Source organism: Talpa occidentalis, unplaced genomic scaffold, assembly GCF_014898055.3.
Source record: "Talpa occidentalis isolate TD23 unplaced genomic scaffold, MPIMG_talOcc4v2.1 talOcc4.3, whole genome shotgun sequence".
NCBI classification, from domain to species: Eukaryota; Metazoa; Chordata; class Mammalia; order Eulipotyphla; family Talpidae; genus Talpa; species Talpa occidentalis.
Window position 1 is genome coordinate 108,151,728 of NW_023603184.1, and position 22,054 is coordinate 108,173,781.

Here is a 22,054-nt window from a genome sequence, read left to right on the forward strand (position 1 = left end):
CTTTACTTTGTATGTAATAAAATTGCAAAGTGCCCTTTTTAAAAATTTATGATAATTACTAGTTCTTGAAGCAAAGTTTCCTTTCCTGGCATAATGAAAGAGGTGAGAGTCATGACCATGACACCCTAGAGGATGGAGAGCAGGTTTGCTGAAGAGAGCAACCCTGTGAAGGGAGGACTTTGGATGGTTTTAGATTTCTCTAATCACAAAACTCAGCACTGATGTGGATTACTAACAATTTAATTTAAACTCTCAAAAACAATATACTACTGCCTAAACCAAACAAACTTTAAACAATAGAACTAATAAAAATTTTTGGGAAAAAGACTAAATACATAATTTCATTATTGAAATTAACATATTTTATAACAAATTAACATATATAATAAATACTACTCAGACTACATTTAAAAAAAAAAAAGCAAACCTTTTCAGCATTCGAATGAAATGCAATGGCCATTTCCAGCCTATGTACTCTCTCTTCAGATGCTATTGTAAATTGTTTCCACACTCTGTTCAGTCGAGGAAGTGTGTCCCCAGAGGATCTAGAAGTACAGCGCAAAGACTGGCACAACACAACTGTGGCTTGTAGCAACTGTCTTCCATAGTCATAAGTGCTCTGAAAAAGAAAGTAAACATGAAATTATAATAAAAGAATTCTGAAAAGAGGGATGCGAAAGTGTGTGGAGGACTTTGGTTGCTATTAAATATTACTAGAATGACTCCATTGGCACTTAGTACTAAAAATTATTTGCATGTCTAAATAATAAAGGAGAAGTAATATTTGTCAGTTAGCTTTTAATAAATTTCTTTCTTGTTAGGCTTCCTTCTCTTATTCTGCTTTCCCTATCCGTCTGTGCAATTCATGGGCCAAAAGGAACATTTGCACACTCATTAATCAAAACACAGGGCTGAAAATAGTTACTTGATATTCCATATAGGAAACTATAATTGTTACACTGTGAACTCAATGATTAGGGAAAATATATTAAGATACTTTTCATACACACACAAAATGTCAGTGTTATGCTAACACTGGTGAGATGCAGAAACTAGGGTTTCTAATTACTAATATTAACATATATTTCATATTAACTTTTATGAATGAACAGTTGGATTGCCCGAAAAATGTCATAATATAAATCAAAAATCAGCATAAAGAGCATAAAGAACCTATATTCAGGGAAACAAAAACCCTCTCAAGTATATGCAGGCTTGTTTTGGTATACCAGCCGGAATTTTCTTAGTTCTGAAGTACTTCTGGAATAACATAACTAACCTTCTTGGAGTTGGAGGGTTAAGTTACATTATAATCATGCAGAAAGCTATTCAAATACTGAGCTTGTAGGAAAGGAAGATAATCAGTTCTGCACCTGTGCAACATCAACAAATTTTCTATGCTTTTCCAGTAAAACTTTCGTTTCCTGAGCATCATCACCCAATCTGATGTGTGTCTTAAGCAGAGCATCCAGAAGTTCACTTAGCCATTCTACAGCCTAAATGAAAATAAATAACAGTGAAGCTGGATTCATGACTCTTAACTTATTATATCACACATGTTTATAACATATTTATAATAAGAAACATTACTATCCTGTGATTGATTAATCCATTAGTTATCATCTAAATTTTTAATAGTTTATTTCATTCAATGCCTAGCTCTCTGAATTAATGACCTCTCCACCCCCTCAAATATTTCAAAATCTAAAGATAAGACCTACTAAAGGAAGTACTCTTTTAAAATTAATATGATTTATAACAGCAAAATCATGTATTTATATATCTTAGTAGAAATCTCAGTACAGATTTATGTTACTACTTAAACTCATAAATTTCCTCTATACAAAACTGAAACCACATTCTTCGGTGCTAACTCCACAAAGATAGCAAATTGTTTATCTAATTGAAACCCTTCTTGTGGTTTAAAAAGCAATGTGCTATATACATGCCTTTACTGTGGGGCAATGACAACCAAGTCAACCAAATAACCCCAATATCCAGTTCAGTAGAGAATTTCATTAAGAATATAAATCAAATGAGACCAGCAAGGTAACTTGGAATATAAAATTTTATTATTTCATCAGGATAAACTAGAATCTGACTTAATAAATTTGCTTTCTTAGGACCATAAAAAGTACACTTTTGTTTATAGTAAGGTGAAATCAACCTTCTAAGAAAACTACATAATACACCTAAATGATATTTACCTGGGCAGCATCTTCTTCACATTTAAACAACTGTACCATCTGAAGCATCTTTAATCTTCGTACATCTACCATGTCTTCACATCTAATAAAAACAAATATAAATTTAGGAAATCATTATTTCAATTTTGTTGACAATTATTGTAACAATATCACAGGGGGACACATGTTTAGTCTGCCAAAAATACTTAGTCCTACATTATGGAGACTGAAACTATTTTTCATCAATTTTCAATAATTTTAAGAATAGCTGTATGTTACCTAAAAACCTCAAAATACCTGTATGATGTTTAATCATAAACCCTCTTGAGAACAACATGGGTTCTGTAAAATATGGAAGCAAATCACAAACACAATAGTACATAAAAACCCCCAAAAATTTGCATTTCCAATTAACATTAAGAAAATTTCAAAGATGAAAATATAGTTTGTCAAATACTAGAGGATGAAGCTCCAAAGAAACAAAAAAATTAATAATACTTTTCATTATGCTACTCAGTGTAATATCTAATTTTTGATTTAAGGAAAGACTACCACTATGTTCATTAAAAGAAAACAAACTACTGATGCCTGGGTATAGGGAAACACAATTCAGAGATTTATTTTATTTTACTGTAAGTTCCTGGATAATATACAGACTAAAGACTAAACTTTTTTTTTTTTTTTTTGAGGCATGTATTATTTATTTATTTGTTTGCTTGTTTGTTTGTTTATACACGCACTGGGTACAGTCAGAAGCGCAGGAGGGTGAGAGAATTCACCAGAGCCAGAGCAGGGAGCAGGGAAGGCAGAAGGACTGAAGTACACTGCTGAGGGGAGCAGCGGGCGGCAGGAGAGGTCTGTGCGCCATGTGGGACCCTCCTCCGGTGGCTGGGGAGCAGCCGGGGATTGAACCAGCGCCACAGAGGCCGCGGGCAGCTTCGCAACCCAGCGCTCAACTGCTGCGCCACCAGAGAGGCCCTACAGACTAAACTTTTAAGGTGACTTGATCTAACTCAGCTCTGAGCCAGTCCCTTCATTCCAAAGCAACTCCATGTACTTTAAGTGGGAAAGGGGAATCTCATTGCATTCCCAAACACCAGTAACAAGCTACTCAGGAGGCTCTGAGTTTCACTACAGTTGATGCTCCTAAAGGAAGTTTTAGGAGCCTCCCTTATAACAACACAGAAGTGGTCACAAGGCTATTCAAGGATATTTTTAATAAGAATGCCTTCAATAAAAGTACATATTGTTAAAATGCAATTGGTTATAAAGCAGGTCCACAAGGGACTGAAGGGAAGTGGTGATAATTATTCTGGAAATGTGAATCTGAATTCTTAAAATCTGAAGATACTTTAATGATGAATACGATACATGAATATTCAACACACATTATCAGGTAATGGGTAATGCACTTGATAAAATATAGGATAGGGTCTCTGCTTTCAGATGGTACCTTTTGGGGAGACGGACCTTTAAGTAATGTGACAAATGCTATTGTGGAGGTATATAAAAGTTTCATGGGAATATAGAGAAGTAAATGGCTAATTTGCCTTAGAAATCTAACAAGTCTTTCAAGAATACAATCCCTGAGTCTTAAAAGAATAAGGACCCATTAGGCAGAAAATAGGACAGTATTGTATAAGTCATGGATGCATGAAAGCAGCATGCAGGAAAACAACTTCATGGTTTTGTGGAAGTATAGATGGAATTATGAGGAGTGGATTATGATGGGCCTAGGACACTACTCCAAGGAAACTCAACTTCATCTGAAAAATAGTAAATCACTGAGAAAGTTTTATACAAGGCAGTTATGTGATCAGATGAGTATTTTACAAAGATCTCTATCATGCACAACAGACTAGAGTGGAGCAAGGCCAGAGGCAGATAAGTGAAGATCTTGAACAAAGAAATATTCAGGATTCAAAGAGAGCAGAACTCAGATATTCATTTAAGGTGCAAGTGATGAAGAGGAGGAAGGTTTTTAGGATAAATCCCAGTAAATCCCACTTTGATGGCTGATAGTAACTTCATTTTTTTTTTTTAAAGATTTATTTATTTATTTATTTATACAAGCACTGGGTACAGTCAGAAGCACGGGAGGGTGAGAGAATTCACCAGAGCCAGAGCGGGGAGCAGAGCAGGCAGAAGGACCGAAGTACACTGCTGAGGAGAGCAGCGGGTGGCAGAAGAGGTCTGCGCGCCATGTGGGACCCTCCTCCGGTGGCCGGGAAGGAGCCGGGGATCGAACCGGCGCTGCAGAGGCCATGGGCAGCTTCGCAACCCAGCGCTCAACCGCTGCGCCACTGGAGAGGCCCTGATAGTAACTTTAAATAGGAAATCAAAGGAGAGTAAGTTCTAGGTGAGAATGATTCCAATCTGGACATATTAGGCTTGAGGAGTGTATGGGAATGCAGATGTATACACTCACTAGGCAAGTTGAATTAAGGGTCTAAAACACAAGAGAGGTGTCCAGATCTGAGCCAGAACTACTAAATCATAACCATTTTAAAGAAAATCAATAAAGTGGTGAGACTGTCCAGGGAGAACACACAAAGAAGACAATATGGCCTCAGAACAAATCCTGGAAGGAGTGCTAGAGAACAAGAAACAGGTGAAGAAAAAAGAAAAAAAAAAGATGCCAGGAGGAGGATCATGAGGGGTTTACAAAGAACACAACATTGTCAGGGAGTTTTTAAGAAGAAAGAAAAAGTCAGTTGTTTTTAATGGTCGAGTGGTCAAGCGAGGTCTGTACCAAAAGTATTCCTTGGATTTTGTGTAAGAAAGATCAAGTTTTTATATGTGGTAATTACAAAGTCACTGGTGACATCACTAAGAACAAATTCAGTGACACAGTAAGAGTAGGAGTCAGACAGAGGAAGACTGGAAAAGTAAATTGGAGGTAGTGAGAGAGTAGAAAGATTGCAGATTAGACTTTTTTTTTTTAAGAAGACAGATTTTTTTTTTTAAAGATTTATTTTTTATTTATACAAGCACTGGGTACAGTCAAAGGCACGGGAGGGTGAGAAAATTCACTAGAGCCAGAGCAGAGAACAGAACAGGCAGAGTGACAAAGCACACTGCTGAGGGGAGCAGCAGGCGGCAGGAGAGGTCTGCGCGCCATGTGGGACCCTCCTCTGGTGGCCGGGGAGCAGCAGGGGATCGAACTGGCACTGCAGAGGCCACGGGCAGCTTCACAGCCCAGCACTCAACCGCTGCGCCACCGGGGAGGCCCTGCAGATTAGACTTTCAAATGACTTAGCTGTCAAGGTGAGTTCTAGGGCTAGAAGACAAGGAGTTGAAGAGGCAGGTACTTGCATGTGTATATTTTTTTATTTATTATTAAACAAATTATTTTTGTTATTAAAATTAAAAATAATAATTGTTTATTATTTTTCTATAAGAGATATTTAAGCATTTAAGAGGGAGAGGGATTAGAGTAGAGAATGGGAGTTGATGAAGTGAGGAGAAAAGGGTACATGTTTGATAAGGGAAGAGTATATCATCCTTTGTGACAAGAATAAGCAATGAAAGGGGTAAGCTTGCAGATATGAGAATAGAAGGAATTAATTAATTTTTAAATTACTAGTTCTATATCAAATGAAACTAAACACTATCTTACCCAGAATTTATTGTATAAACCTTTTACAGCAAACATGAGAACACTGTATGTGTGAGAATTTATAAGATGTTGAGGTAAACAAACACATCAATGTAAATGATGGATTTTAAAACAACTCAGATGAATGAAAGAAAAAGTACAATTCTCCAAAAAGCATTTTTTTTCTTAAGGAAAAAAAAACCAGAACCATCATAGAATAAAATAGGTATATGGATGCGAAGTACTTGAGTGTAACTCAAAGTTTTTCTACTAAGTAAAAAGGGAAAAGATACTTATTAACTAAACAAATTGTCATCATTTGTTAGTTATATACAAAAAATGATTACATTCATCAAAAACTTACTATATTCTTAGTGAGGTAAGAACTTTAACTTTGTATTGAAAATAAAAATTATATCACTTTTCATTTTAATTAATATTATGTTGACTTAGCAAAAGTTAACATTAACAGTCAAACTTTGCCTTTGTTTCCTAAGCTGCATATCTTCCATCACTCCTTGTATATGGTCCACATTTTCTTTATTTTCAATGGTTACGTCCTTTCCGTAGGCCCAGGATGCCTGATTGGAGATCTGATCCAGAAGTCCTTGACCTTTTTCTCGCAAACCTTGCAATCCTACATCTAAAATAAAAGTGACTGCATTTAATCTCTTTAACGGCTGGGGTGCTTTCCCTCCCTCATGAAAATCCACTCAGCAGATATTGTACTTGGACTTCAGGAATAACAGTTTTGTACATTAAACAATCTTGGGATGGAGTCTTTTGAACATTTCAAGTAATAAAACCCCCTTAAATGTGACTCAAACAGAGCTCCGACTCACACCAAATTTTCCACACAGAGAATTTCCAAAAGATGAAGTTGCATAGATAATACTTTTCAAAACTGAGTGTAGGGAGAAAGTATGAGGATATCCATTTTGACAAGATTGGTCAATTTTTTTTTCTTTCTCCATTATGTCATCCAATTTTTAAAAGAACAAGGCAAATTTTTTTTTTTTTAGGCAAGACCAAAAATAAAAGTATGAGTTAAAAGAATTTAAAACACTGAACCAATGTATTGTCCTTGTAAAAGGATATAGAACATTTTGAATATAAGCACTGTCCAGTTAAGCCCAACAAGAAGCCACATGTAAGATAGGTTTACAATATCTTAAATTAGTCAAATATATAGGAATTCTTTTTCCCATTTTAAAGAAAAAGTATGACTCAAGAAAATTTCTGACATTTTAAAATAACTTCATATGAAGTATTAACTAGAAAATGCATTATGCATGTCATCTGTTAAAATAACAATAGCTACAAGTAAAAGGCCAGTACAAACATGATTTTACACACCTATTCTCTCAAGTCCTTTTCAATAATTAATTTGGTTTAATCATGTGTCACCATTTTCTACTAAATCCCGCCTTAAATTTCTGTTTCCTCTCTTCCATTCTTCCTTGTACTTCTGTCCCACTCAATACACCGCCTCCCTTTCCCACTTTTATATCCACTACCTGTCTCCCCAGTCACAGCTTAGAGAAATTCAATGTATTTCCTACTGCAGTAAAATATAAAAGGCCTTCGTGTCAAATAAGAGAAATAGCTTAATGAAACTAGCCCACTCTTCCCTAGGAGGGTATGCTACCATGACAGTATTCCCAATTTGGAGAAATAAATACACAGACTCAAATCAACTATTTTTTTTTACAAGGTTAGGATATAACAACAACAAAAATCATTGCATAAAACACAGTTTGGGGCATACAAGGTTTACCACAGAACACTTCACAGCTAATTACAGTTTATGCATGCACTACAAATAACTGTTCATGGTATATGCAAGACATAGCACCTGTAGATATAGCTGGGCAAACAGGAAAAGCTAAAGGCTCAGTGAAAGTAGGCTGACTGATCAACAGTGAAAAATCAAAATTTTAGCAAAATTTATACCTTTCAAGGGAATAAAACCATTTCATACTGTTTTATTCTGTGTTCCCTATAAATAATCATTAATTCAATATAAGTCGACTTGTCTAATCATGGCAATATTTTTTTAAAAGAACACTTATGTTTCAGCATTTTTAAAATCTGCTTACCAACACTTTTCAGCTTCTCTTCAAGCAGTTTTAAAGTTTGCTGAATCGATGCTCCATCAGCTGGTGCTACATCTACGCACAACATCCCTAATAAGCCATCCAACTGCTGAGACAACTAAAGCAGAGGGACACCAAAGAGATAACCCTGATGTAATCAGCATCTAAAGTGTTTAATGATTAATGAGGTTTACATCTAATGGGGTTATCACAATTATACTTGAAAAAGACTATGCTGTTAAAAGACAAAGATGAATAATTAGAATACATATTATCTGAAAGACACAACACATAGATGCATGCACCAGGAAAACAAAGAAGTATATCCAAGTCAGCAGAATGTAAAAAGATATTAAAACATTCATTTCAATCTATGTTATAAAGCATATACTTGGAGAAACAATCAAAATGAAATATATCTACCAAGTGGGACAGTCTATTTAGATAATAAAAGGTTTGACTGCATGCAGACTTAAAAATCTTAGGGAAAAAAAAATCAAAGAATTATATCTCATTTCCCCACCAGTATATTATTTTTCAAAAAAAATAATTAGAAAACATGCAAACCTGCAAGAATTATATACAGATAAGTGTTTAGATAATTTGAAGAAAGGCAATCAGAGGAAAGACTTACATCTTGGGCAACACCATGGAATTCAAGAGCTGCTTGTAAAAGATTTTGCCTAAATTCCAGCTGACTGGCCTGTCGATAACAAACATCACTAAGCTGTTGCTGCAGTGACTTCAGTTCCACAAGGTCTTCCTCATCCCCAGCATTTAAGAGTGCAGCAATTTGCTGATTAAGCTCCACGTATACTGCAAACCATTCCTGTAATAGAGATGTTGTAAATTAATGATCAAATTAATTTCAGAAAAACTGCATTTTATAATTTCTCCAGACATACTAAGTAGCATAAACGAGAATTTTCTAATTCAAAATTTAGTAAATTGAGGATGAAATGTCTCCACCCCCAAATCTTTCTGTTATGATCCTTGCAACTCACTCCTGCTACAGCAAACTCACCTATATCCTCATCCTGGCCTCTAAATGTCCCCTCAACTTCCTCTCTTTTTGCTCTACTGGAAACCTGTCCAGTCTCAGAGAAAACAACCTTGTGCCCCTCTCAACTTATTGCTGTTTTTGTTACCACAAGTCTGAAAGTGGGATAGATGACTGCCTCATTCCTCATCCTCACTAGTATTTCCAAACCATTTCTTCTTCCTCTTCTTTCAAAAACTACATCTTCTTTGAAGTGGAGGCTTTTGATATTTCATCCCTCCAAACTTTCCTCTCATTCTGGGAGTTTAGAAAGTTCACTTCTTCCTCTCAGTGCCAGCCTTCTTACTAAAGTTCATGATGCAGACATCCACTAAACACGTCAACCTCCCAATTCCTTGACTCCCTGTCCTCATGCCACCTCCGCTATCTATTCTAATGCACATAAAATCTTGTCATGTTACCAAACAGCTCCAAAACTTCTCAACTTCAAGAATCTTATTCTCTGACTCTCCAGTTCACTTACTTCAGTTTAAAATAAACTTCAATTCCTTTCTGTGGGCTGAAATCACATGACTTTGTTTGGGTCCTGACTCCTTTTCTGAAATGTTATTTTCCATGACTCTCTATCTTGTTCACTGCACTCCAACACGACCAACATTCTTGCAGTTCCTCTATCATAACAAGTAAACTTCTGCCTTGGGATGGTATTTTGCTGCTGCATCCTTGACCTGAATTGCATTTTGCTTGGGATTACTCCTTCCTATCATTTCATGGTTTCTGATTAAATGTCATCTCCTCACAGAGGGCTTGCCAATATGGTACTCCATCCCACTTTTTTCAACTTGAATGTAAATTCCCTACTATAAGACAGCTACATACCATAGAGACTAGACACATGACATCTAGTGTGTGCTCAATGGGTACTAAATGAACATATAAAACATTAGACATTCTAGATTTATTCACAGATAACAAATACTGGCTAAACTGTGCCCTGCACCTGAAACTTGGGTTTCTCATTTGTGATACTAATTTACTGCTTGAACTACTATAGAGTCTTTGAATATTGTTGCAAAATTGATATGGTCAGATGTAGAAGGAACACTGAATTTGAAAGTAAAATAAAGGTTTGTCTCTTCTTGCTAAAGGTGTGATTTTCATGGTCACTTAACCTCTCAAAATCTCTCTGTTTCTATCTCTATAGTAGTGATTTTTAACTGCGGGTGATTCTGTTCCCAAGGGAACATTTTGTAATGTCTGGAAACATTTTTGGCTGCCACAATTGAGAGGGACGGATGCTACTGCATCTAGTGGGTGGAGGCCAGCAATGCTGCTAAATTCCCTAAAATACACAAGTCAACACCCCATAAAAAAGATTTATTTGGTCCAACATGTAAACAGTCCTGCAGTTGAGAAATCTACTTGTATAAAACAGTGATAATATGTCTTACCTACTTTATTGATTATTGTATGAATTTAAATCAATATATATATATATATAACATTTTTAAAACAACAATTTGTTATTAAATAGAAAATGACTGATTTAAAGTAAAAAATATGACTGGACTTAAATTATCATTGCAGTGTTCGGAAATAGAAAGGAATTTCATAGTCCCATCTATAGTACTACCATATATTGTGAATCGTCTAAATAAACAGGTCTAATTTTGAAGAAGTATCAGCAAAGATTCAGAGGGAAAAAAAAATGGTAAACTAATGTATTAGAAACAAAGGATAGTATTTCTTACAATGAGAATGATCCACATCAGATCACAATCATAAAAATCCTCAAGCTTTACTCCTGACCTACTAGATCATAAATCAGTCTTTGTAGGTGGTACTCTGCAAACGGCATTTTAACAAGCACCTCAGTTAACTCTTATGTCATGAAAGCTTAAGAATTACCATCTCAAGCTGGTACTTATACTGGTTTGAACTTCTGAAATATAGGCTCTATTAAACTGGCCAGGGAGGCAAACAATTTAAACTTAGCATGTCTCATGAAATTAACACTTGAAAATAGAGAAACCCACACTACAAAATGAGATTGTCATAAAGAAATAATCATTCTCTATGTATATGGGAACACAGAATTTACAGAACCTTCAGGGAACAGCTGCATTCAGTTCAGTTATGGTCATTTTCTTACCTATCTTTTATGTTTAGAAAATGATTTTCATAGCAAAAAAACAAAAACAAAAACTAATCAACGGCAAGATTTGGGATTAAGGAGGTAGGATGGAGGCAGTCAGGATTACACTGGTATTGTATGAGAATTGTGGGAATGAAGAGTAAGTGAAATGATGGATATTTACACTTTATACTATAAAATAGAAATCCCAATCACTGCCAACTCTCTAAGGTTAAGAGGGAAATTATGCTGAGAATATATGTTAGGAAGAAATGGGTTTTGCTTCTTCATGTATTCTCTTTGAGGAACACAAGTCAGCACTGTGGGGGATATTGACACCATCATAAAGCAATTTCAGAGATTTGTGTTTCTGCACTTTCCTACTATATATGTTGTTCCTACTATCCACTTACCTCCATCCAAAAGACAGATTACTGAATAAAATACCTTAACATTTATTTGTTATTATAATCATTTTGATATAACTAATACTTTTTATGCTTATCTGGCATTCAAAAACCAAATAAACTTCCACTGACAGTTCCAGTCAAAGAACTACATGTTAGCAGGACATTTTATTTTCTATATATCAGTCCTGAATATCCTAATCAGTTTATTTTTTGCTTTATTTCTGATTTTTATTTTTGAAGAATCTAAAATTTAATACTTGACAAAGTGTTTTAATACAAAATAGAATGCTAAAAGTTTCTCCATATTCCACTTCAATTAAGCAATCAATATACTATGTCATTATAACTTCATAAGACATGAAAAATTACAATACTTGTGTTAAATTGAATTTTATGAATTTTTTTCATAAATAGAAAATAGTTTTATTAAAAATATTGGATTATCTTAAACATCATATGCTAATACTACTCCTGCATTAATGTATTCTCAAGGTGACAACACAGTGCCACCTATTGGTTAAATAGTGTGATTCACTTTTGTAAAGCTTTTAAGAACACAATTTCAATTTATTCAAAATTAGACAGAATAGTATAATGAAACTTCATGTAACACCTAGGTACAGTAATTATCTTTTAGTGGTGATCTTAATGTATTATATATACATATTTATTTTTAATGATCCATACCTGAAACATATAGCATGTTATAATGCAATGGTATTTTAATTAAAAACAAATTATCGGGCCTCCCTGGTGGTGCAAGGGGTTAAGACACAACCCATGAAGCTGTCCGCAGCCTCTGCAGCACGAGTTCCATCCCCAGCTGGTGCAGCAGACCTCTCCTGACTTGCCCGCTGCTCCCCTCAGCAGTGTACTTTAGTCAATCTTCCTGTTCTATTCCCCACCCTGTCTCTGGTAGAGCCTCTCACACCCCACACCTCTGGCCTGTACCCCAATTCTTGTATGCTACAGGCCAGAGATGCAGGGGGTAAGAGGATCCACCAGAGACAGAGTGAAGAACAGAACAGGCGGATTAACCGAAGTACACTGCTGAGCAGCGGGCAAGTCAGGAGAGATCTGCTGCTCTGGGTGGGTTGCTCCCTGACTGGTCAGGGATCCAACTCGTGCCCAACTCGTGCTGCAGAGGCTGCAGATAGCTTCACAGTGCTGTGCTTAACCCCTTGCACCACCAGAGAGGCCCAATAAATAAATCTCTTTAAGAAAAAATAAAAATAAATTACCAACTCATGGTAAATTGTTTCATCTACACTTGCATCCAATTTGTTTCCACTACCAATTTTGAAACAACTTCCAGATACGAAATGCCCTTTAAAGAAATGAGATCATCCATGATAAGTTATCAAGGTTCCTTTTCCTTGGGAACAATGTCTATGACTGAATATATCAATAAATATATATAAATGCTTATGTCCTCAAGTATTAAAACTATAAGAATGAGATAAAATGGCATATCGATAAAAGTTAGTTCTTAGGGGGAGAAGGAAGGATCCCAACCGAGTTATTAAAACTGATTAAAGAAATACTGTATAGAAGCAACATAAGGGAATGAATAGAATAATATGTAATAAAAAAGAAAATAATGCCAGATATTGTTAAACTACAATAAATGATAGTGGGTCAACAATTCAAATTTATTCTCAAGAAGTCTATGGAATATCTATTCCTTAATACCATTTATTTAAAATATACAACTAATACTATCCAATTTTTAATTACCACTTCATCTGGGGAAATTGGTGGGAAAAGAAAAAAAATACAGAATTTCAATGTTTAGATGATCATTAAATCTTATCTAAGCATAGAATATAAGATTATTATTGATCAATTTCTAATGTTGTACAAATACATACCAGAGATTAGGGTATACCTGACCCTTACTTACCCTTGAAAACATGAATTTTTCTCAATTCATAAATCCAATGAGGGCATTCTGATCACCTGGAGATGCCATTTGGCTTCTTTTATTATTTACTTATGAAGGAGATTTTTATTCCTCCTATTTAGTGTAAGGTTACACATTGTATGTGTGTGTGTGTAAACTGATCACTATTTTAAGATGGAAAAATCTAAGAAGACAAAAATTAATGAATTCAAGTTTTATTTTTCCAATTTTCTATTCAATCTATTTTAAATTACCATAAGAAGTATATAACTTGGGGAAGTAATGGGGTGAACTAATTGATCCACAAACTGGATGACTACTTTCTCAATAATGAAGCGCTAACATGGAAGGAGTTTAACATTATCAGTTTCCTCCATAACAAGCTGTTAAATTTTAAATCCTTTTCAACAATTATTTATATAATGTGCCTATATATCAATTTATTTCCTAATTTCATAACTGCTTCTTAACTGTGATTTGTTCAATTATTCCATTCACAAGTACATATGTAAACTCCTAAGTGCACAAAGAATGGAAAAATATCCTGGCATTCTCTGGAATCACTCTCTATCAGTTGTGCTTAATGCAACAATTCTGGAATTATTCTCAGGCATTTAACTATACTGTACTGTCCCCATAAAGTAGGGACAGCCCTCTCCCTCAGAGGACTTGAGAATCAGTTTCAATTTTAGGACTACAGGCGAAGGTTCTATTTTTTGTACTATCACTCTTCTGTCAATATAATTTTAAAAATTTCACAGACTGTGCTCCCATTAAAATCTATAATTAAATGATTGAAGACAAAACCAAAATCAACCTTTCAATGAATATGTTCTAAGATGGCAAAATGTAACTGCCTATCCCCTAAACATTAAATATACCAAAAGTTTATAACAATTTAGCACCACACATGCCACCAAATATGCACATTAATAATAGTACTGGAACTTGCAGAGAAAAAAGTGTCTCACACTGTGCTGACTCTCGATTTCTTCATGCTTCTGCTGTAGGGCCTGGGAAGCCCTAATGGAGTCTCCAATCCCCCACTGGGCTCTTAGTTGTTCTGATCCAGGCCCTTCAAGCCAGTTCACAACCTATAAATCGAAGTTGAGATGACATTTTAAGATATTTTCAAACTTTCATTCTAATTGATTTTCCCCTCCCATACTTCCTCAAATATTTTTAATTTAAATTCTACTCTACAGGCAGTAAATGTTCCTTTTAGAACTATGCAGCTATAAACTATAACTAAGCTTTAAAACCTAAAAAATATATACAGTAGCACCTTAGGCTTTCAGTATCTGATCATCTTCCAGGCTAAAACAAATCAAGAATGTGCCTACAAAGGATTAAAAATGACTCTAGGGTAAGAAAATCAAAGATCTATAGGATATAGAGGTGGAAATGACTTTAGTGAAAGTCTTATCTAACACTTAAGAAAACTGAGTTTCAGAGAGATTAAGTGACTTGCCTAGGGTAACATAATCCATTATTGAAAAATGACGTATAAAAGCCACATGTCCTGACTCAGTCTAATGTTCTTCCTGAAGCACTGAAACAACTGAATGAATTAATTGATTAACTAATATAAAGTTAAAACATGATTTTCCTCACTCTGAAAAGAAAATTTTGAACTGCAGAATTATACTATTGTCATGCCTTCTAGGGGTCTTCTCAATCGGATCAACTAGACCTTCAGACCCACAAGACCATCGGAAGTCCCACTGGTGCTGGTTAATTCAGAAGGATGTAGGGAGGAGTCTATATTTTGCCAGGACAGCAGCCTTGGGCATTTCTTTTCTCTCTAAGTCCATGAAACAGTCCAACAGATCTGGTGTAAGAACATGAAATCCGTATGGGACAGATAGGAGAAACAGTCTGGCTTCAGAATCTCATTCCCCAAAGGAATCACTCCTGTTATACAAAGCATGAACTCAAGGATGCCCAAAACTATGCCTCCCATCAAGCACTACATATATGTACAGCTACATATTGCATTTTCCCTCTAATTTTATACTGTTTTCCCAGGAAAGGTTTCCAACAGAGGGCAGGGAAGATGTTTCTATTCCAAACATCCAAGTAATGAGCTTAACTGTACAATAACCTTTGCAGTGAATAAAACTAATGTAGATGTAGAAATAATTTTTACTACAGACAAAGTTTCCTACTAAGATAGTTGACATTCCAATTTTTATCAGGTTCACATGGGAACAGAATTAAATATTTAGGCAAAGATCCAATTCTCATGCAGAAGGAGGAAGGGTTTTGTTAACTATCCATGAAAAAAAATATATTATATATACACACATACTTTGAAATTACATAGACACAGTGAGGTAATTTTAACAGAAAAAAATATTATCAGGCTTTCCTGTTATTAAATTAGAATAAGAAACTCAACAACAGATGTATGGTTCCATCCGTAATCTAAGGTTAACACAGTTCCCAAGAAGTGAAAGACGTCTTTAGAGCATAACATAAGGTAACCTTAGAACATTATAAAAGTATCGGAGACCCATATTATTTGTTATTACCAGATTAAAATATATTAATTTTAAAAATCTAACAGTTAATGCAATTTCTTATAATTATATATAAGTCCCACATCATACAGAAAAAATATGTTTATTTCTTTTCACTAATTTTTCAAATTCAGTGTTTTCTTATGTCACTCCAAACTTAATTGCTATAACTAATTCTCATAGAGAACAAGTATAATTTCTATCCTGAGATTTCACCTAACATTAAACTCTAATACTGTAATGATTTACCATGAGAATACAACAGTTATTAATTTTTAATGGTTACAAATCCTTTTTTTTTTTTTAAAGAAGGCCAGTTTTCTTTGCCTGGCTGCCTTCCTTTCTTCCTCCCTTGCTCCAACCCACCCACTCACCATTATTAAAAAACAGTCAAGGGCCTCCCTGGTGTCCCAAGGGGTTAAGCACCGCACTATGAAGCAATCCGCAGCCTCTGCAGCACAAGTTTGATCCCCAGCCAGCCAGGGAGAAACCCACATGGTGAGGCAGACTTCTCCTGTCTTGTCTGCTGCTCCCCTCAGCAGTATATTTCAGTTATTCTGCCTGTTTTGTTCCCCACTCTGGCTCTGGTGGATCCTCTCACCCCCCGTATCTCTGGCCTCTATCTCAACTCGTGTATGCATAAATAAATAAATCTTTAAAAAAAAAAACAATTAAGTAACATACTACCTCAAATAACTATGCCTTCTTACTAGACTCCTATTCTTAAATGCTGGGCATGTAAAATATTTCCAAATTCAATTAATTCTATGATGAATATGTATGTGTATATTACACATTTATATATAAATCATATGCATGTATGTGTATACATAAATTACATATATGTACAGTTACATATTGCATTTTTCCTCTAATTTCATATTGTATTCCCAGGAAAGGTTTCCAGTAGAGGCCAGGGAAGATGTTTCTATACCAAACATCCAAGTAATGAGCTTAACTGTACAATAACCTTTGCAGTGAATAAAACTAATATTTTAAAAATACTTCTGTCAACTGAAAACAGAATTTCTCACTAATATTTTTAAATATTAGAATGAAAACAGTGCAAATGTTTGCTTACTAAAAGTATATGATCTTTTACTATTTGGTTCCTCATGTTCCTTGCCCATTTATAATCTAGTGTGTTAAATATCAATGTATTACTGGCTTCAACCTTCTCTTTATAAGGCTTAATACAAGAGAGCAAGAACTCAAAAACAAAAAATGCCAAAGTACTATTTTGGATTCACTGGAGTAGCTGTAAGTGCTATAACTTTCTTGGCTAAACTCTCTTTTCAGAGTCCTGAGTTTATCTGCAAACCCCTATTGTCAAGTGCTCTTTTGAAAGCAATGTTTTGTTCCTGTGTATCACTAATTGTTAGCCTCTTTGTGCTCCTCACTTCTTCTGAAAGAAAAAACCTAGCTCTTTCTGTCTGCTCATCTTTATAAAGTTTGTTCACATCTGATCCTTTGGTCAGTAAGATTCTTGAGTTTCTTTTTCTTTTTCATTTTTTTTTAAGATTTATTTATGCATACAAATGCTGGGGTGTAGGCCAGAGGTGGGATGGGGGGAAGCAAGAGGATTCACCAGAGAGAGTGGGGAGCAGAACAGGCAGATCTACTGAAATACACTGCCAAGGGTAGCAGCCGGTGAGACAGGAGAAGTCTGCTGCTGCGCCATGGAGAGATCTGCTGCGCCACGTGAGTCACCTCCCTGGCCAGGCCGGGAACTCCTGCTGCAGTGGCTGGCAATAGTTTGATAAGCCGGCTGTCTTTAACCCCTGAACCACCAGGGAGGCCACAGATTCTTGGGTTTCTTAAGGAAGTCCCTAAGCTTTTTTATTCAATACCATTTTTAAAAAGGAGATAAAAAGGACTACGTTTTGGCCTCCCTGGGATTAAGCACAGCACTGTGAAGCTATCGGCAGCCTCAGCAGCACCAGTTCTATCCCAGGCCAATCCACATGGCGCAGCAGACCTCTCATGTCTTATCGTCTGCTCCCCTCAGCAGTGTATGTCAGTAGATGCACCTGTTCTACTCCCCACTGTGTCTCTGGTGAATTTTCTCACCTCCTGCACCTCTGGCCTATACCCCAGTTCTTATATGTATAAATAGATAAATCTTAAAAAAAAAAAGACTAAGTTTTAGGGAAGTTTATGGAAACATTTTTTAAACAATTACCCATTTATTTACTGGGACTCAATTATTTCTCATTTATTACTATATGTTACAGATATGAATACATAAACAAGTATAAATAGGCTGTTAAACATTTTAAACAATTAATATAACTATTTAATTAGACATAGCTAAATTCTAAAAATAAGGACAGAATGAAAGCATTTCAAAAATGTTTAGCTAAAAAAAATTCTTAGCTAATTAATAATGTATTTATTATATATATTATTTTTAAAACTTAAGAAAATATTTAAACTTCAATTTTAGAATATTATAGAATCAGATTCATATAAATCATAACTGGGGAAGAATAATTCATTAACATGGAACTTTTGAAGAACTGTAAATCTATAATAAACTTTAAAGCAAAGTCATCTTCTTCATATAAAATGCTAGTTATACTGTCAATGAACATTCAGCTTTAAGGTATACTGAAAGCAATTTTCCCTAGTATGCAACACTATGTATGCAACACATGTATGCATACATACATAATTTCAATCAGAATGTCTCTTTGAATTAGTCTGAATATTAACTTACTACAAAAAATAGTTCTATGCCCCATCCCTGTCTATATGACCCCTCAAACAGTTATATCTGTCTGCAAAATATAACAATATTTAATGCTCTTAAAATCTACCACCACAAATATTTGCTTAGGCCAAAAAATATATGGAATATCCACCATTCTTTCTTGTCCAGGCTGAGTTCTAAAACTGCATGAGAATATATGTGAGATCAGACCAACCACCAGAGAATGTCAACCAAAAGTCCAGGAACTAATTAAAGATTATGGGGAACTGGGAACATAACTTTGGCTGTATATTTTTGTAACTCAGAATGTATTCTATTTTTCATCTATAGTTCCTTCTACAAAGGAAAAAAAGCACAAGGATTATACTAGAAATAACATTTGCAGTTTTGGTAATAATTACTGCCACGATAAATAATGAGAATAACAATAACATATTTCAGTGAAATGACATCATTGCCTATGTGAAATCTAATTAGTAAGCAGCAACAGCAACATGGAAATGATAGAGCTATTAATTTCTCTTTCATTATATTTTAAGGGAAAAGTTGGGGGGAAAGCTGGAAAAATTCAATTTCACAACTTTAACACAAGAAAAGATAGTCAACTTTATGATTATATAAAGAAAAAAAATTATTTTCCTCAAGTTTGTAAGACCAAAGACAGTTTGTGTTCTGTGTGTGCTGATACAATTACTATGTTACCATGCAGCAAAATTTAAGTAATCATTTTGGCAAGGGAAATAGATCTTATCCTAAAATGTGACTGGTGAAAGCAGTGCAGGGACAGTTACATAATGAATATTAATATTCTAAGTAATTCACTTGTAATGCTCATAAAGAAAATGGAATTGTAATGAAATTTATTTGTTCTTAACAATAATCTTGTTACTATTATCACTATTATTATAAATATCATTATCTGCTGATAGTTTCTTTCTTCCGTAACCAATGCATTGCTCCATCATTTCCAAAAAACATTTGCCAATACTTCAACTCTATCTTTCTGTCACACCCTCATATAGCAAAGCATACCTGCTTGATGAATTCTATCACCCATGATTTTCCTGCACCTTGACAGTCAGCCATTAACTAGCAGGGTCAACCAACAGGCCAAAAAGTTTCTGTCATAAAATTCAAGATCAACCCTACTTAAAAATAAAACCTTTATGTGGTATTTTTGCTCTTCCAATCCCCACCAACGAAATTTGGAATCACCTCTACTGCATCTAAACCTCTAATTTTCATGCAACCACCAGTCCCAACCCCCTCCCCAAATCTACACAGCCATGCAGATGATCTTTGTCTCCTACTTAAAATTTTTTTATGTTTATCTATCTTAATATATATCAATCATAGGAATTCCTTCATCTCTCTGATGACTGACTTCTATGGAGAAACAAAGGAGAGAAAGAATCAAGGGGAAGGATGAAAGAGGGAAATCAGATCAAAGTACTGGAGGGCAAATTAATATGACCATGATCACACAGCAAAGAGGAGGAACTAGAATTTAGCTCATGGTCTCAGACAATGCTCTTTGACTCAAAAGCCATGAACTTCCCAGTGCCTACTGCTTCCTTTTCTTTCAATGAAGCTTAGAATCCATGCTGCTATTGCTTACTCAAGATGTTCTTTTTCCTCTTCAAAGTGCTAATGCTCCTTTAAAATCTAAAATAGGTGCCTAGAGAAATCTGACACATTCTTGGAGGACAAGATCAAGTGCTAACTCCTGCACCAAGTCTTCCTATTTTGCAACAAAAGAGATAAACCCTCCTACAAATACCCACAGTACTTCAGTGATGCCCTTGTAACACACTTTCTCTTATTAAGTTTGATAGCAAAAAACAATCAAGTCTACATTTACATCCTGTATAAAACTTAGCACAAAGTCTTCCACATAATTAGCACTTAATAAATATTTATCTAATGAATGGATGAATCTAGATAAAAACAGGGTCATTTATAATTTGGAATTTCGTAAGTAAAATATTTAAAGATTTGTTTCTTAATTCAACAGATAAAAATCCAGAAAATAGTTTAAGTAACAAAAATATCGTCTATCAGTATTGGTGTTTAGTACTTTTAGCCTACTTTTCTTAAAAAAAATCTATTTTAAAGAAATTAAAATTCATATGTACTAAATATATTTGAAGTTTTCTCAGCATCATAAAATAATGAAATATTATTGTGCAATCTTATGGGCATGAGCAATCCAATGGACATATGAAGACATTACATGCTATCATTTTACTAGGATAAAAAAACTCTTCATACTATACAAATTAACAAAGAAAACTAATGTTATTATAAATTAAGAATAAATCAAATATCAATGTTATTTCTTGCAAGAATATACTGAAACCACAGACATTTCCAACAACTAGTTATTAGGTTTATTTTCAAAGAATGACTTCCAAGTCATCACTGTAGAAATATTAAAGCAAACACTGTTTGTAATAATGTACATAATTAAAATAGTTTTAGAATATAACTTGATATCTTGAAGGTTCTTTATCTAGTGTAAATAAAGCCTAGTTAAAAATCAGTCACACAGTAGAAATTATTTTTTTAAAAAGCCCTCAAATTTAGAATTAAAAAGAATCAAATATATTCAAAATAACCACTTACCTGCATCACCTTCTGTTGAATCTCTTCTAACTGTGTACGCTTACTACGTTGTCTGCAAACCTCCTGGTAGCGGGTATATTGCTCTCGCAGTGAATCTAATAATTTCATAACTTGTGGCTGTGCAAGTAGTTCATCATCCATAGGAGACCACGAGACGCCGCCATCTGAGCCATTAAATCGACGCTGCTGTAATTCGGATAACAATTCATGCCCTTTACAAATGAAAGATAGTTGTAATTAATGTCCATAAAAAAATTCAATTCTCAAACTTCTCAACACTTACCCCTTATTTTCAAACACATCTAACAACTCATCTGCCTACATACCAAGTCATAAATACTTAAATATATATTACAACTTGTATAGAAATAAATTTCAAAGCTGGATATAAACATATAGGTTCACATATATACTATATTATATCATAAATATACCACATATGCATTCTGTATATAGTGTGTGTGATACAAATATTTTAATCAAATCTATGTGTATATCTGACCACCTATCACAATCTTGTTTTCTGCTACATTCATTACTCAGAATACCTTGCCAACCAACCCTCTTTCCTATAGTGCACAATTACACTCTGGACTTTCTGTCTGAAGGTACTAATCAATACTAAGCAGTGAGTTGCATGCTTAAAGTTTCAATTCATACTCTTAATCATAGCACCTGAAAGAAAAATTAACAGTGTAATAATGTATTTATGATTAGAATAAGGGCCGAAACTCTTTATTACTGGTACAAAATATGCCTAAATAATCTCTATCGGAATCTCTACAACATACTAACTGAATCATGAAGGAACATACTAGTTTAAAAACTACATTCAATGTGATTCAATTATAGCAAACTCATGTAGAA

The 22,054-nt window shown here is 34.6% G+C and overlaps 1 protein-coding gene across 6 annotated transcripts in view; it reads right to left on the reverse strand.

Moving 5' to 3' along the window:
* SESTD1 (SEC14 and spectrin domain containing 1) overlaps positions 1 to 22,054 on the reverse strand; it is a 101,737-nt gene that overhangs the window by 6,438 nt on the left and 73,245 nt on the right. For all 6 annotated transcript variants that reach the window (XM_037523641.1, XM_037523639.1, XM_054699895.1 and 3 more), the window contains 8 exons: positions 21,188 to 21,399; positions 14,299 to 14,421; positions 8,515 to 8,709; positions 7,884 to 7,998; positions 6,268 to 6,427; positions 2,208 to 2,289; positions 1,374 to 1,496; positions 428 to 619 (listed from right to left, as the gene is read on the reverse strand). In XM_037523641.1, coding sequence (XP_037379538.1) covers positions 428 to 619; positions 1,374 to 1,496; positions 2,208 to 2,289; positions 6,268 to 6,427; positions 7,884 to 7,998; positions 8,515 to 8,709; positions 14,299 to 14,421; positions 21,188 to 21,399 — 1,202 coding nt within the window. The remainder of the gene's footprint in view (positions 1 to 427; positions 620 to 1,373; positions 1,497 to 2,207; positions 2,290 to 6,267; positions 6,428 to 7,883; positions 7,999 to 8,514; positions 8,710 to 14,298; positions 14,422 to 21,187; positions 21,400 to 22,054) is intronic.